The sequence below is a fragment of the Tupaia chinensis genome, unplaced genomic scaffold, assembly GCF_000334495.1.
Source record: "Tupaia chinensis unplaced genomic scaffold, TupChi_1.0 Scaffold000415_1, whole genome shotgun sequence".
Lineage (NCBI taxonomy): Eukaryota > Metazoa > Chordata > Mammalia > Scandentia > Tupaiidae > Tupaia > Tupaia belangeri.
Genome location: NW_006159920.1, coordinates 991627 through 1006562, shown reverse-complemented (window position 1 = coordinate 1006562; position 14936 = coordinate 991627). Strand labels below are relative to the sequence as shown.

The following is a 14936-nucleotide window of genomic DNA, read 5'->3' as shown; positions in this document are numbered from 1 at the left end:
AGAGTTTTAACCTCTCTGTGCTTCATTTCCTCAAGTATGACACATGGGAAATTAGAGTATTTACTTCAAAAGGTTATTGTGGGGCTAGCAGATGACATGGTAGTTAAGGCACTGGACTCCTACATGGTTGATCATGGTTTGAGTCCTCAGACCTGGCAGCTTGCTTTCTCAATTTCCCTTCCTTGCTCTGTCTCTCTCTGGTGAGTGGACATTCCCTAAAGCAAATTTAAAATAATAATAATTAATTAATTTAATTAATAATCTTTTAAAAAGAGAGTTTATTACAAGAAGCTAAAAAGAACATTCAATAAGGGAAAGGCAATTTCTTCAAATAATGTTGCTAGGAAAATTGGATATCCATTTACAAAAGAATGAAACTAGATCCCTATCTCACACCATATATACAGTTAACTCAATAAAGACTATTAATGTAAAACTCAAAATAATTAAACTACTAGATGAAAACATTAGGGAAACAATTCAGGACATTGATCTAGGTTAAGATTTTTTAGATAAGATCTCAAAAAGCATGGGCAACAATACCAAAAACAGACAAGTGAGACTACATTAAACTAAAATGCTTCTGTACAACAAAGAAAACAATCAATAACTCTATAGAGGCAACCTACAAGAAATAATTACAGAATGGGGGAAAACCTTCACAAGATTTTCACTTCCACTTGACAAGGAATTAATACCCGGATTATATAAGGGAGTAGTCAAACCCACAAATATTCCAATTTTAAATGTGCAGATAGTTCTCAAAGAAAACAAAAATAATGATCAAGAAACACAAGAAAAATGCTAACGTCACTAATCATTTGGGACATGTAAATCAAAATCACAAGGAGTTATCACTCTGCCCAAGTTACAATGGCCATTATTTATCAAAGAAGGAGGAGGAGGAGGAGAAGAAGAAAGAAAGCAAAGAATGACAAGTTCTGGTGAAGCTATGGAGAAGCAATTGATGGGAAGGTAAATGAGTATAGCCATTATAGAAAACAGTATGATAGTTCCTCAAAGAAAACTAAAAATAGAGCTACCTTATAATCCAGTAATCCCATTACTGGGTACCTTCCCAAGGGAAAAGGAGTTAATATGTTGAAGAAATAGTGGCACTTCCATGTTTATTGCAGTACTATTCAGAGTAGCTAAGATACAGAATAAACCTAACTGCCCAATAATTGATGACTGATAAAGAAAATGTCATTTGAGGCAAAATGGGTGAACCTAGAGGAAATAATGTCATGTGAAATCAACCAAGAACTGGAAGACAGATACTGCATGTTCTCACTCATTAATGGAAGCTGAAAGATTCAATTTCACAGAAGTAGAGAATATAGTGGTTAATACTAGAAGCTAGACAGGAAAGTAGGTAGACAGATGGGGAGAACTTCATTAACAGATACAAGACTGCAGACAAAGGGGCCAGCAGGTGGTGTGGAGGTTAAGGGCACTGGACTGCCACATGACCAATGTGGTTTGAGTCCCAGATCTGGCAGATTGCTTTCTCACTTTCTCTCTCTCTCTTGCTCACTCACTCAGTCCCTCTCTGGTCAAATTAAAATAAATAAATAAAGTTAAAAAAAAAAAACAGAATTCAGATAAATAAGTGAAATGGGTTATCAAATATTGTACCACAGCAAAGTGGCAATTCAATATATATTTAAAAATAACCAGAAGAGCAGATTTTGAATGTACACAGCACAAAGTTATGATAAATGAGATGGTGGATATGCTTATTGCCCTGATTTGATTATTACACATGATAAGCATGTTTTAAAAAAACTACACTGCACCCCACAAATATGCACAACTATTACATGCAAATTAGAAATTATAATAATGATTATTATTAAAAAGGGTTATTGTGAAGATTAAATGAAAAAAAAATTATGTAGAGTCCTAAAATGATATCTGGATCATAGCATTATAGAAATGATAGCTATTAGAATTATCATTCTTATTTATTAGCTACTGAAGATGAGAAAATAGTAACTGTTATAAATAGCATAAAATACTTCATCAGTATGAAATAGATGATGATAATGTCCCTGGAAATTTGCAATATAAATTATAAATAAGAATTCTTGAAACCAAAGAGACTAAGGGAAAGAAATAAAAAATACAGTTTAAAATTAAACTATCTCCTCAAAATCTAAGTTAGGAGTAAGAGGTAACGGTGTTTATGAAGAGAAGGAAAGTAGGAGTATCATAGGTTTCATATTTGGTCAATGAGGTGAGTCATGTGCCTTGGCTGAGAAGTATAGAAAAAGTACAATAGAAAGAAATACGTGTAATTACGGCTTCTTAGGGTACATTTTTAACTATTAGCAGAACTAAAAGCATAGCAGAACTTCCATATCAACTAGGAGAAAAATCCAATAGAAATCAATTTGATCTGTGTTGCCAAAGTCTGGAGAAATAAAAATTTCAAATTATCTAAAAAGAAATAAACAGGAGAATGTTTTACTTAAAAACTCAAGAGGCCCAATCAAACTTGTATTCAGAAGGAAAAAAGATATGATCAAGTTTTTAAATAATTATTTTATTTAACTTTATTTATTTATTTATCTTAATTAGACCAGAGAGGGACAGAGCGAGAGAGGGAGAGAGAGAGAGAAAGGGAAGGTGAGAAAGCAAGATTCCAGGTCCAGGAGTCTAACCACGATTGACCTTGTAGGAGTCCAGCATCCTTAATTACAAAGCTACCTGCTGGCCCAAATCAATTTTTAAATTAGTTTAAAAAGGAGGGACCAGCAGTTGGTGTAATGGCTATGTCGCTGGACTCCCATGTAGCCGACCGCGGTTCACATCCCGGACCCGGTGGCTTAAAACTCAAGCCGGGCACGTGTGCGTGCGTGCCCAAGATCCCAAGAGGAGAATGGATGAGAAGGGATTGTGGCGTGGCCATCCCACCTGGGGGGTGATTTCTCGCTTTCTGTCTCTCTGTCACTTTCTGTCTGTCTGGCGAGTGCATGCGCCCTATAGCAAAAAACCTCTCCAAAAATAAATAAATAAAGGAGAAAAATAAAGGGACAAAACATTAGTTTAAGATGTCATAAAAGATCAATATAAATAAACAGAGAATAATGTATTTAATTTAAGTAAATATGAAATTAATGAAGAGAAAAAATAACAAGAGAAAGATGTAAAACAAATGCTGATCTTTTTTTTAAAAAAAATCAATAAAATATATAAACCCCTGGCTGATTAAGAAGAAAATGGAAAACAAAAATATAGACTGCTAGGAATGAAAAATGAATAAAACTATTCACACAGAAGGGAATAAGGAGTGACTAGGGAACAGAAATGTGCCATAAATGACGGTGCATTCATTTCACACAATATTAAGTAACTACTTGCAAAGCGTTGGTTGACAGCATTGACCAAGAAAAAGACCTTGACAATGTTAAGTGAAAACTGCAAGCCATGGAATAGAGTATAAAATTTATGCCTTTTTATTTTTTGTCTAGGGCACATCTGCTCACTGAAGAGAGAAAAAGACAGTGAGAGGGAAAGTGAGAAATCACCACCTGGGGGATGGCCACACCACACCCCCTTCTCCACTCACCTCTTTTCTGGGGACATTGGACAAATACATACACATGCCCGGTGAACCACGGTTGGCCATGTGGGAGTCCAGCTCCTTAACCACCACACCACCTACTAGTCCCTGTGCCTATTTTTGTAAAAACAAGCAAGCATTGCAAAAATCTATAAATGTGCACACAGAAATAGGGAAAGGTACCCAAAAAAAAACCACTGAGTGTTTACATGGGTCACCACAGGGGTCTGTAAAAACAAGCAAGCGTTGCAAAAATCTATAAAAGTGCACACAGAAATAGGGGAAGGTACCCCAAAAAAACACTGAGTGTTTACATGGGTCACCACAGGGGTATGGGAGTAAACTAACTTTTTCTTAACATTATCTCTGGTGTGTAAACTGGCTACAATAAATAACACTTAGCAATTAAAAAAATTATTAAAAAAATAAAGACAAATATATTAAGAATATTATTATACTTATGCAAAGCCTAAATTGGGGTGAAATACAGCCATGTCGTATGTTTAGGAAAGCAGCCCAGGACTCAAGGCTTCCCCTCACCAGCTCACCTGCAGCCAGCACAGGACTGGTAAGAGCTCAAGCCACCGCTCAGGCCATCAGTGGACATTCAGTGACTGCCAGGCCCTCGCCAGAGCAATCCAACTACCCCAGAGCCTGTCTACCTTCCAACAGAATACTACTTTTCCTTGGAAGACATTCCTGGCAACTTGTTTAACGTGTAAACTCCCCAAAGTTTATCATATTTTAAAAGTATTTTTATTTCCTCCTAAAGTTTATACTCACAGTCATTCCATTTTTTTTATTTCCTACTGAAAAATTACCAACTCCCCACTATATTATTAGAAGGTGTCACTCACCATTTTTTAAAAATTTTAATTTACATTTAATCACATTTATCTTTACAGTGTACAATGTTGCTTTTTCCAGCACAAATACCATGCATATCAGTCAAGATAAAGACATTACTAAAAAACATTATCATCCGCAAATAGCTTTTCTGCCAATTAAACATACTTTTTTTCTTGCTGTTTCCCTTCCTCCATTACCACCCCCGTATTCCCTCTATCCTTACTATCTCTAGCATCTACCATTGCCCTCCCTGCTTCTATACCATCCTCACTTTCAGTTTTTGCTATATAGCACAGAGAATCGGTATATATTGAGTGGGGATATGTAAAGTCTGTCTTTCCTAGTCTGGCTTACTCCGCTTAGCATTAAGTCTTCCATATTCGTCCACTTTGTATCAAATGTCAGGACCTCACTGTTTTCATGACTGGGTAGTATTACATAGAGTACATACGCCACATTTTTTTCAATCCAGTTATCTATTTTGGACATTTGGGTTGATTCCATGTCCTAGCAATTGTAAATAATGCTGTAATAAACATAGATGTGCAAGTGTTTTTCCGACTGAGGGTTTTTCTATCCTTTAATTAAATGCCTACGAATAGGGACCAGCAGCTGGCGTACTGGCTATGTCGCTGAACTCCCATGTAGGTGACCACAGTTCGAGCCCCAAACCCGGTGGCTTAAACTTACACTGGGTGTGTGTGTATGCGTGCCCAAGATCCCAAGAGAAGAATGGAGGAGAAGGGATTGTGGTGTGGCCATCCCCCCTGGGGGGTGATTTCTCGCTTTCTGTCTCTATGTCTCTCTCTGTCTTTCTGGCGAGCACATGCACCCTATAGCAAAGACCTCTCTAAAAAAGAACAGAAAACTTCAAAAAGTTTGTGGAAAAATAGACTTAAAATATAAATTCATTTTGGTACAAGAAGTATTTTATATCCGCGCATAGTGTTTTCACAATATGCATTTCCACAAGTGTTTTAAGGACCCCTCATATGTTCTACACATGTGTTAACAAAAAACACTAGGCCTGTGTCAGGTCTATAAAAGCTTCCCAGTCCTCCATTTTCTTTGTTCGAGAGTCCAGCACAAAGCATGGTAGCCAATAATAAATGCTTTTACACATGTCAATGTGGGTTGAAGCTAGACATTTTGGTGTAAACAGGGTAGCAGCTCCAAAGAAGCCCAAAGGTGAGTCTTCTCCACTGTCCAAGAAGCCTGGTCCCACAGAGTTGGCTTGCTACCACGGCCTCATGGAAGTGATGAGGAGGGATCTGGAGCACAGGGAACAATGAGAAGATTTTGCCAGCTTTTTAAATCACAGCATTAAGTGACTAGATGTCCTAGATTTTGAAGCTCTAGGGCAGGTGTTAGCAAACTTGGACCTACTGGTCAAATTTTGTTTCTGCCTGATAATAAAGTTTTGGTTTATTTATTTTTTGTTTTTGTTTTTGCCATGTGATGCGTGCACTCACCAGAAAGAGAGAAAAGAGAGAAAGTGAGAAATCACCCCCCCAGGTAGGATAGCCACGTCATAATCCCTTCTCCTCCAGTATCATCTTAGGATTCTGGGTAAGTACATACACACGCCCAGCATGATTTTCAAGCCACCAGGTCCAGGATTCAAACCACACATCTGGCCATGTCAGATCCAGCTTCCCTGATCACCACACCACCTACTCAGTGAGTGTGTGTTTTACTGGGACACAGTTCTGCCTGTTTTTTCATGTTGTCTATAGCTGCTTTCATACCATCATGGTTCTATAGCTGTGACAGAGACATAAGGCCCACATCAGCCAAAATATTTATTATCTGGCTCTTTATGGAAGTTTGCCAACTCCTGCTCAGGGGCAAAACCAAGCAGTCTGCTTCAGCAATCTCTCTACATAAGTGAATGCACACATATCCCGGAATGAGGGTGTGAGGTTATAGAAACCAGGAAGGGGGGACCTCAGAAACCCTGACCACACCCTTGAAGGAGAGCTTAAATCCATAATCTAACCTGCCATTTAAGAAAGTAGAAAAAGAAGAGAAAACTATAACAAGCAGAAAGAGAATACATATTAGAGCAGGAATAAATGGAAGAGGAACCAGAAAAACAACAGAGAAATTTAACAAAACCAAAAACTGGTTCTTTACAGACAAACCTTTATCTAGACTGGTAAGAGAGAGAGAGAAGACTCAAATGACTAAAATCAGGAATGAAAGAGGAGAAGTTACTACTAACTTTACAAACAAAGAGGACTATAAAAGAATCTATAGACAATGAATAATCCAACACATTAGATAACCTACACGAAATAGACAAATTCCTAGAAAGAAACAAACTAACAAAACTGACTCAAGAAGAAGTAGAAAATTGGAATATACCTACGTAAGTAAAGAGATTAAATTATTCATCAAAAACTTCCTACAGGGACCAGCAGTTAGCATAATGGCTATGTCACTGGACTCCCATGTAGTTGACCGCGGTTTGAGTCCTGGACCCGGTGGCTTAAAACTCACGATGGGCGCATGTGCGTGCGTGCCCAAGATCCCAAGAGGAGAATGGAGGAGAAGGAATTGCAGCGTGGCCATCCCCCCTGGGGGGTGATTTCTCACTTTCTGTCTCTCTGTCTCTCTCTACCTGTCTGGCGAGTGCACGCGCCCTATAGCAAAAACCTCTCCAAAAAAAAAAAAACCTTCCTACAAAGAAAACTCAAGAACCAAATGGCCTCAACACTAAATTCTACCAAATATCTAAAGCAGAATGAACACCAATCATTCACAAACTCTTTCTAAAAAATAGAACAGAATACCTCCCAACTCACTCTGTGAGGACGGGACGCTGCCATCACCAAAACCAGACAAAGACATCACCAGAAAACTACAGACCAATACTGTTATGACTACATTAGCAAAAATCCTCAACAAACTACGAACAAACTGAATGCAGCAACTTATAAAAAGGATTATGCAGTAACGCCCTGATCAGAGACTCCCAGCCCTGGTAACTAGGGACAAGGCAGAGGCATGCAAACCCTGAACAGAGGGGCTGTAATGTCCGTCCGAGGCCCAGAGGGAAAACAGGTAAACCAGCAGGATGCTGATGCAATGGCTTCTCAGGCTGGGGCTGCCACCGCTGAGAAATCGTCTTAGTTGTGAACATCTTTGCTTCCAAATCACCCTACAAGGAGGCTCTCAATACTGCAGCTCCCTCTCTCTATCCAGGGCGTTCAGTGCTGGTCTCCCATCTGTGGTACCTGCTGCTAGAGGCTAGCTTGTGGTGGGAAGAGTGAGGGCTTCCGTTTGCTCATCTTGCAGCCTATTTGGCTATAAAACAGCACAGGAGTAAGAAGTCTAGAGCATCCCCAGAGCATAAAGGAAACTGACTATATTACTCTTCCACAGGCTACCATACTTTCAGGTGTTTATCCTGCAAGGCAAGTGAGTTCTAAGAGTGTAGTGATGGGCCAGCAGGTGGTATGGTAGGTAAGGTGGCCGGATTCCACCAGGCCAGGTATGCAGTTCGAGTCTCAGATCCAATGACTTGAGAAGCATGCCCGGTGCATGTGAGTGTATGCTCAAAACCCCAAGAGGAAAGTGGAGGAGCGGGGACTGTGGCTTAGCCATCACCTCCCCCAGGGGGAGCTTTCTCACTTTCTCTTAAAAGAGTGGATGGGACCAGCAGGTGGTGTAATGGTTACATAGCTGGACTCTCACATAGTCGACCATAGTTCAAGTCCCAGCTTAAAACTCACTGGCGCATGTGCGTGCATGCCCAAAATGCCAGAGGAGCCCAAAATGCCAGAGGAAAATGGAGAAGGGACTGCAGTGTGGCCGTCCCCCCTGGGGGGAGAGAGGATTTTTTCACTTTCTGTCTCTTTGTCTCTCTCTGACAAGCACATACATGTCCTATAGCAAAAATCTTTCTTTCAAAAAAGAGTAGAATGACAGTCTATCTGCCTTCCATACATCTGCCCCAGACACACACACACACACACACACACACAGAGCTAAGTGCTGGTAGAAAATCAGATGTATTGATGCCGAAAAATCTCTGCCTCTGCTGCCTAAAAATAAAATAAACAAAGCCGATTCTTTCTTTGAGGAGACTCTATACTCCTACCTACACAAATTCTTTTCTTTAAACTGTTTTTTCAACCACCCACCACCCTTTGCACTATGATAAAAGCCTTTTTCAATCCAAGAAATGCTTACAAAGAACTGTTTCTTAATGTCTGCGCTTCGTTTCCTCAGCATTAAGTCACCAGCCCAGTGTTTTAGCTAAATAAGGTATTTCTCCCTCCTCACTGGTTTTCTAAGCGCCTCCATCCATCCAGATCAAGGGGCCTCCTCATTAGCATTCTCCTTCTCAGAGCAGCCCCACCGGGTTTCCCCTCCCGGTTAAGGCCACCCAAGCTACCAAGCGTGCCTGAGAGTCCCAGCTTAGCTGTGAAGCGCCTGCTTCTAGGCAAGTCCTTCAGCACAGGCACATGGCCCGTCTTCCGCAAGAAAACTGCCCAGAGCCCAGGCTACCTGGCTGGCACCTGGGCTCCAGCCCTGCCGGCCCCCACCCCCCAGTGCAGATCAGGAACCCAAAGGCTGGGGAGGAGATTGGACTGGACATGGCCTGGCTCTGCCGCCGAGCCCCTCCCTGAGCCCCAGACTGCTCATGGATAAAACGGGGCAACTGTCCTCACCTTGCCTTCTCGCCAGGTGGGATGAGGAAGGCCCGCCCCAGCGCAGTGCCGCGGCCTCACCTGTCCAAACACGTAGAGCAGCCCGACCGTGCCTCCTGTCTGGCCGCCCAGGACGGAGGAGATCATGGAGTACACGCCGCCGCTGCCCACGCCGCCGCGCTCCCCGACGCCGATGCCCGACAGCACAGTGATGAGGGCCACCAGGGCCACGGAGGACACCAGAAACATGCCCAGCAGCACTCCCGTGTTTCCCTGCAAGGAGACAGCACGGAGCAAGGTCAGGCGAGGACAGGAGGCCTGCAACGCCACCCCAGCTGGTAGCTCGCCTGTACCCCAGTGCTGGAATTAGAGGGGAACCGAGCTGGACCACAAGGACGGGTATTATGGCTTGTCCCCAAAAGGGGACACGTTTTGGAATTTGGTCCCCAGCCTAATGGCGTTGTGGACCTCTAAGAGTTGAGGCCTAGGGGTGGTGACTAGGACATGGAGCCGCCCGTCACTCCTGCCAGTGGATTAACGGTGTCTCAGGAGATGCAGTGAGTGAGTTAGCTCTCACGGCTGGGCTTCGTTCTCACAGCATGTCGTCCTTCATGGAAGCCCCCACCCCAGCTCGCACTCCCTGCGCTCGCCCACCATCCTCTCTGCTTCTGCCATCCATGCTGGGCCAGCCCGATGCCAGCATCATGCCTTCCGGCTTTGTAGCCCCCAGAACTGAGTCTAATAAACCTTCATCCCTCCTGAGTCATCTCTCCTCGGGTATTTCTGGAAGTAACCCAAGAGGGGACTGAAGCAGCGCAACTGGGCAAGGACAAAGGAAGCTGCACGAGCCATGGCCCGTCCATCACGAGATGCGGGGAAAGGGTCTCGCTTCAAACTCGTTGATGGCCTCCGACCTCTCGGCCAAGTCAGAGCCACTCAAGATGCTTGTGACGTGCCTCCTAGTCAGAGCCACGTTTTCTCCCTGCCACCCTGGGGCCCACGCTGACCCCTCTGCCTGGAACTCTCTGCAGCTCATGCCACTCCCTTGCCACCTTAGCTCCCTGCAGCCTTTAAGATCGGAGCTGGATGTCCCCCTCCGGGACGCTGTTCATATAACCTTCCCCTAGGCTCCTCCAGTACCCAGGGCTCAGTCAGCGTGGACTTCTAGGCTGTGAGCTCCGGGAGAACAGACTGTGTTTTGTTCCCCTTTGTACCCTTGGGACTTAGCACAGCCTCCACAGTACTGCTCATGGAATGCTTGTCGAGTGAATAACTAAATACACGCATGCCTGAAGACATTCACATGTGACAGACACATTTCAGCGAGAAAAGCAAGATCCAGAGAAGAGCGGACTCAGCACATGCCACAGCTAAGGGGGATGCGAGGCTGCGGGTCTCACAAGGGGCACGAGCACCTCCTCAGCTAGGGCTCCCACGGCTTAACCTTTCCATGCTCAGTTTCCTCTCCTGTAATGTTCATCTCATAGGCTGTCAGGAAATATTAAATTTTAGGAGCGTTAAATACCTTTAAAGCACTTAGCCAACTGTCACATAAATGCTCGATAAACTTTCGTTGCTGTTACCAGTAATTATTAAAATGCAATTTAAAAATATTCCACCTACTCAATTTCCTTTTTAATGGCTACATTGGAGAATAAAAATCTCTCTGGGCTCCTGCCAATGGTATCGTGGGAATGTGTACGAAAACCCAGCGATTGCCAGATGGTACACGACACGGGTGGGGTTTCTAGGCAGTGGAGAAGCGATTCTGCTGGTGAGACCAGGGTAAGGAGAACTGGCAGGAGCCAACCAAGTGCCCACTTGCCCCATCCCACTCCCCAGCCCCAGCTTTTTGGGATGGAAATGCTGTCAGGCTATATGACAGCATGATGTCTGAGCACGGTTGTTTTTTTCCTTTACTGATTTTATGTATATATGTGTATGTGTATAATTTTATAAAATATATTAAATATTTTATATATATTTCAGCTGATTAATTTATTTCTTCCACAAGTGAGAGACAAACAAGAGGAGAGAGAGAGAGACAGAGAGATGGTACCTCCATCTGACCATGCTCCAGCTCCAGCCTCAGCCAGCCTCAGATCATGGGCACACGGGTGCCCCGTGTGCTCAGGAAGGTCTCTAGCCATGATCCCAGAACTGCCCCTGTGGTTCAGCTTGCCTAGCACTGCATTTCAGCCCTGCACCATCACCTAGTCGCCATGACTTTAATTTTTAAATAAAATGATGCATTACTGTTTTTTTTCCTTTGTTCAAGTTTTAGTCTATATTCTATAACAATCACAGCTTTACATTTTCATAGCATAGCTTCTACTTGACCATTTTTCAAATTATAAGTATTCCACCAAGTTTTTCCTTATAGTCAATATTTTCTATTTTTAAATAAGTTGGGCATAGCCTCTACTTATTTTAATTTTATGCCATCCCCTGGCAGCTCAGTCTTACCTTTGGCACTTCACACTTGCCCTTGTTTTTATGAACAAAGAGGACTTTTCATGTGAAGCAAATGTCAAAAGCAAAAGTTACAGATCATTTTGGGGCAAAAGGATGAATATGTGTGGCAGAGAACCTCCAAAATAGCCCCTCATGGTCCCCGCCTCCTAGTATTCATGCCCTGGTGCAATCGCCTACCCTTGAGTTTACCCTGGATCGAGGGACTCACTTTTTTTTCAAGTATGCAAAAGTTTTGTTTAGTCATTCAACATAATCACATTAATTTTGTTATATTTCATAGTTTTGGGAGTGCAAAATTAGATATACAGGCATTTTCATTCTAGGTTGCTTGTTTCATCCATCTAGTGACTTACTATTACTTTTTTTCTTTTTTAGTTTTTTTTTTTTAGTTTTTTTTTAGTTTTTGCTAAAGGGTCCATGTGCTCACTGGAGAGACTCACTTTTAATGACTACAATGTTACAGAGGCAACAGGGTGTTGCTCTGAGATTTAGATATGGAAGAATTGTGGCTTCTGCCAAGGGTGTTGGCTCTGTCTCATTCACTCTTAGACTGTTCACCCTATAGAAAGCCAGCCGGTGCGTTATGAGGTAACCCTCTGGAGAGGCCTGAGTAGCCTTAGCTACTAAGTGATCTTGGGAAAAAATTCTCCCCCGTTTGAGCCTTCAGATGAGACTGTGGCCCCAACCAACAGCTAGACTGTCAGGATCTTAAACCAGAGGCACCCACCTAAGTTGTACTTGTACGATAATATGTATAATATGTATCTGTTACTTTAAGCAGCTGAGTGTTGGGGTAATTTGTTATGCAGCAATAGATAACTAATACAATTTGTACCTTCACTTTAGGAATGCAACTGACACTTCAGGTAGCTAATTCTCCAAAAAAATTAATAATAGCTCAGTGAGAGGGTTAAAGTTTTGAGTCAAGACAGAGCTTTTCATTCTCTCCTTCTGCTTTCCCCCAATCATGGATGAAGCAGAGTTTAGGGAACCCAGGCTCATTGGGCAGGACTCCTCTGCCATCATGGTCACGTTGATGGGCCTCCCCATCTGGAAAGGTGATGGGCAGTAAGGTGGGGAAGGGGAAAAATCAGGGTTGGTCCCAGAAGCTAGAGTGCCAGAGTAAAGGAGTCTGAGCTGGAGGCTTTGTGGTTTTTTGTTTATTTCTGCTTTTGTTTTAGAATTTTACTACCGGGCCAGAGAAAGACGAGAGTGTTGATTTTTCAGCACCACATCTGGGACTTGAATTGTACAGTTGGCCATATGAGATCCAACACCTTAACCTCTATGCCACCTGCTGGCTCCATAAAAATGTTTTGTGTTAATGCATGAAAAGCTTAGATCAGGGTCACAAGCTCTTTGGTATGGATACTAAACATTCATGCCTCTCATACCTCTCCAAACTTACAGGGGCTCCCACTTACAAAAACATGAAGCCTGGCCCAGCAGGTGATGTGGTGGTTAAGGCACTGGATCCCCATGGCCAACTCTGCAGTTCAAGTCCCAGACCCAGGGGTTTGAAAAACATGCCAGGCATATTTGCATGCATTCCCAAAATCCTGAGAGGAGAATGGAGGAAAAGGGATTGCAGCATGGCCACTCACCTCCGGGGAGCAATTTCTTACTTTGCACCACCCCCCTCTGATAAGTGCATGCACCCCAAAGTAGAAAACAAAAACTCATGGGCCAGCTGAGATAGCACACTGGACACTGTTATTTAGCAGGCTAAGGTGAGTCCCAGCTCACTCTGAAAAGCCAGATGCAGTGACATGTGCCTGTGGTCCCAGCGACTCAGGAGGCTGAAGTGGGGGGCCACCAGCTCATGGGCCAGCACTAGCAACTTAGTGAGACCCTGTCTGAGAGACCGGGCATAGTGGTGTGCACCTGCAGTCCCAGCTCCCAGAAAGGCTGAGGCAGGAGACCACGATACTGTGAGATCCTGTCTAAAGGTACACCACGCACCAATCAGGCCTACCCACACTATGGCGGAGGTGAGCCCTGAGCTAAGGGCTGGGTAGAATGAGAGTTTAGGAAGGTCGACCTTTACCAGGTCTCGGGGGAGTTAAGAACCCTCGGACTCTCTTTCTCCTCCCTCTCTGTCTCTCTTGCACATGGGAAAAATAAACTTTAAGAAATACATAAAGCACAATGCTAGCTATTCACTGTGCTTCTTGTTTCATGTTTCAAGAGCATCTGCTCTGGGAATCTGTGTTCTGCACTGAGGAAAGCCGAGAGTGATGGAGCTTTCCACAGAGGGGCCCACGGGAGGCTTCAGGGCCATCGGCTCCTCACTCACCACCAGCCAGCCAGTCCTCAAGAACAGGACAACCCCAAAAATGTTGATCATGCAGGATGTGAATACACCGTCCCAGGTCCCGAACAGCACCGGCTCCCACACGAACAGCTGGATCTTCCACCACGGCTGAGGCTGGGCCAGGGCTCCCTGAAAACAGAGCACATGGGTCAGCCGAGTGAGGCTCCGAGGGCCGGGAGGAGGGGCAGCGGTGACACGAGTGCAGGGGCAGGGAGGGGAACTGCATTCAGAACCCTCCTGTCCTACCTCCTGGTGCTAGGGCAGGCATGTGTGTACACACGCACATGCACACGTACACACGCGCGGGCACAAACACATGCCGTCTTCAGGCTGGACTCTCCAAAAGGACCACTGTCCTCTCCTAACAGCTGTGACTCCTGCGCCCACGTGTAGCACAGACCAGTTGACAACAAACTCATTCCCTTTCTCGCCCACTCAGGAAGACTACATTCCCCAGCCTCTCCGCAGGCAGGTGTGGCCACTTGGCTGAGCTCTAGCCAGTGAGGTGACAGCAGTAGGTGGCGCATCTAAGTGAGTGCGGGGTTCCGGGTTCCAGCTCAGGCAGTGCTGTGACCTCCGGAGAAAGTCCCCTTCAGTCCTGTAGTCCCCAGGTGGTCGCGCTGTCCAGCAATTGCTAGTTTTAGGATGCTCTGACGTTAGGTTTTTACTCCTCAGTCCTTCTACCGCCCCCATAATCAGTCATCGGCATTAAATTCCTCCGTTTCAAATACTAGAGGAATGGTTTTGTGACAGGACACAGGCCCGTTGTCTCTAAGCCTCCTTCCCTTCCCCAGGGCTTGCCTTTTGTTGATACCCTGGGGTTCTCGGGCATCATTTAGAACCTGAGGTTCATAAGTGGTTAAAAAGACTCTTCACCCATTTCCTCCAATTCAAAAATAACGGAGGTACTGATAAACATTCAGATGGAAACCCTTTACTGAAAAGCCTAAGACCTTATAGAAATACTAAGACAATTTTAAATGAAACCAGTAGCAACTCACGCTGTGAACACTCTGATCTAAGTTAGTAATTAATCTAAACCCAGGTGTCAGTAGAAGCTTCCAATACCCAC

At 44.0% G+C, this 14936-nt stretch overlaps 1 protein-coding gene across 1 annotated transcript in view; it reads right to left on the bottom strand.

The window, feature by feature from the left end:
• SLC12A8 (solute carrier family 12 member 8) overlaps positions 1-14936 on the bottom strand; it is a 158019-nt gene that overhangs the window by 118496 nt on the left and 24587 nt on the right. Inside the window, exons 3-4 of the mRNA XM_006154559.3 lie at positions 13847-13993; positions 9157-9348 (exon numbers count right to left, since the gene is read on the bottom strand). Coding sequence (XP_006154621.1) covers positions 9157-9348; positions 13847-13993 — 339 coding nt within the window. The remainder of the gene's footprint in view (positions 1-9156; positions 9349-13846; positions 13994-14936) is intronic.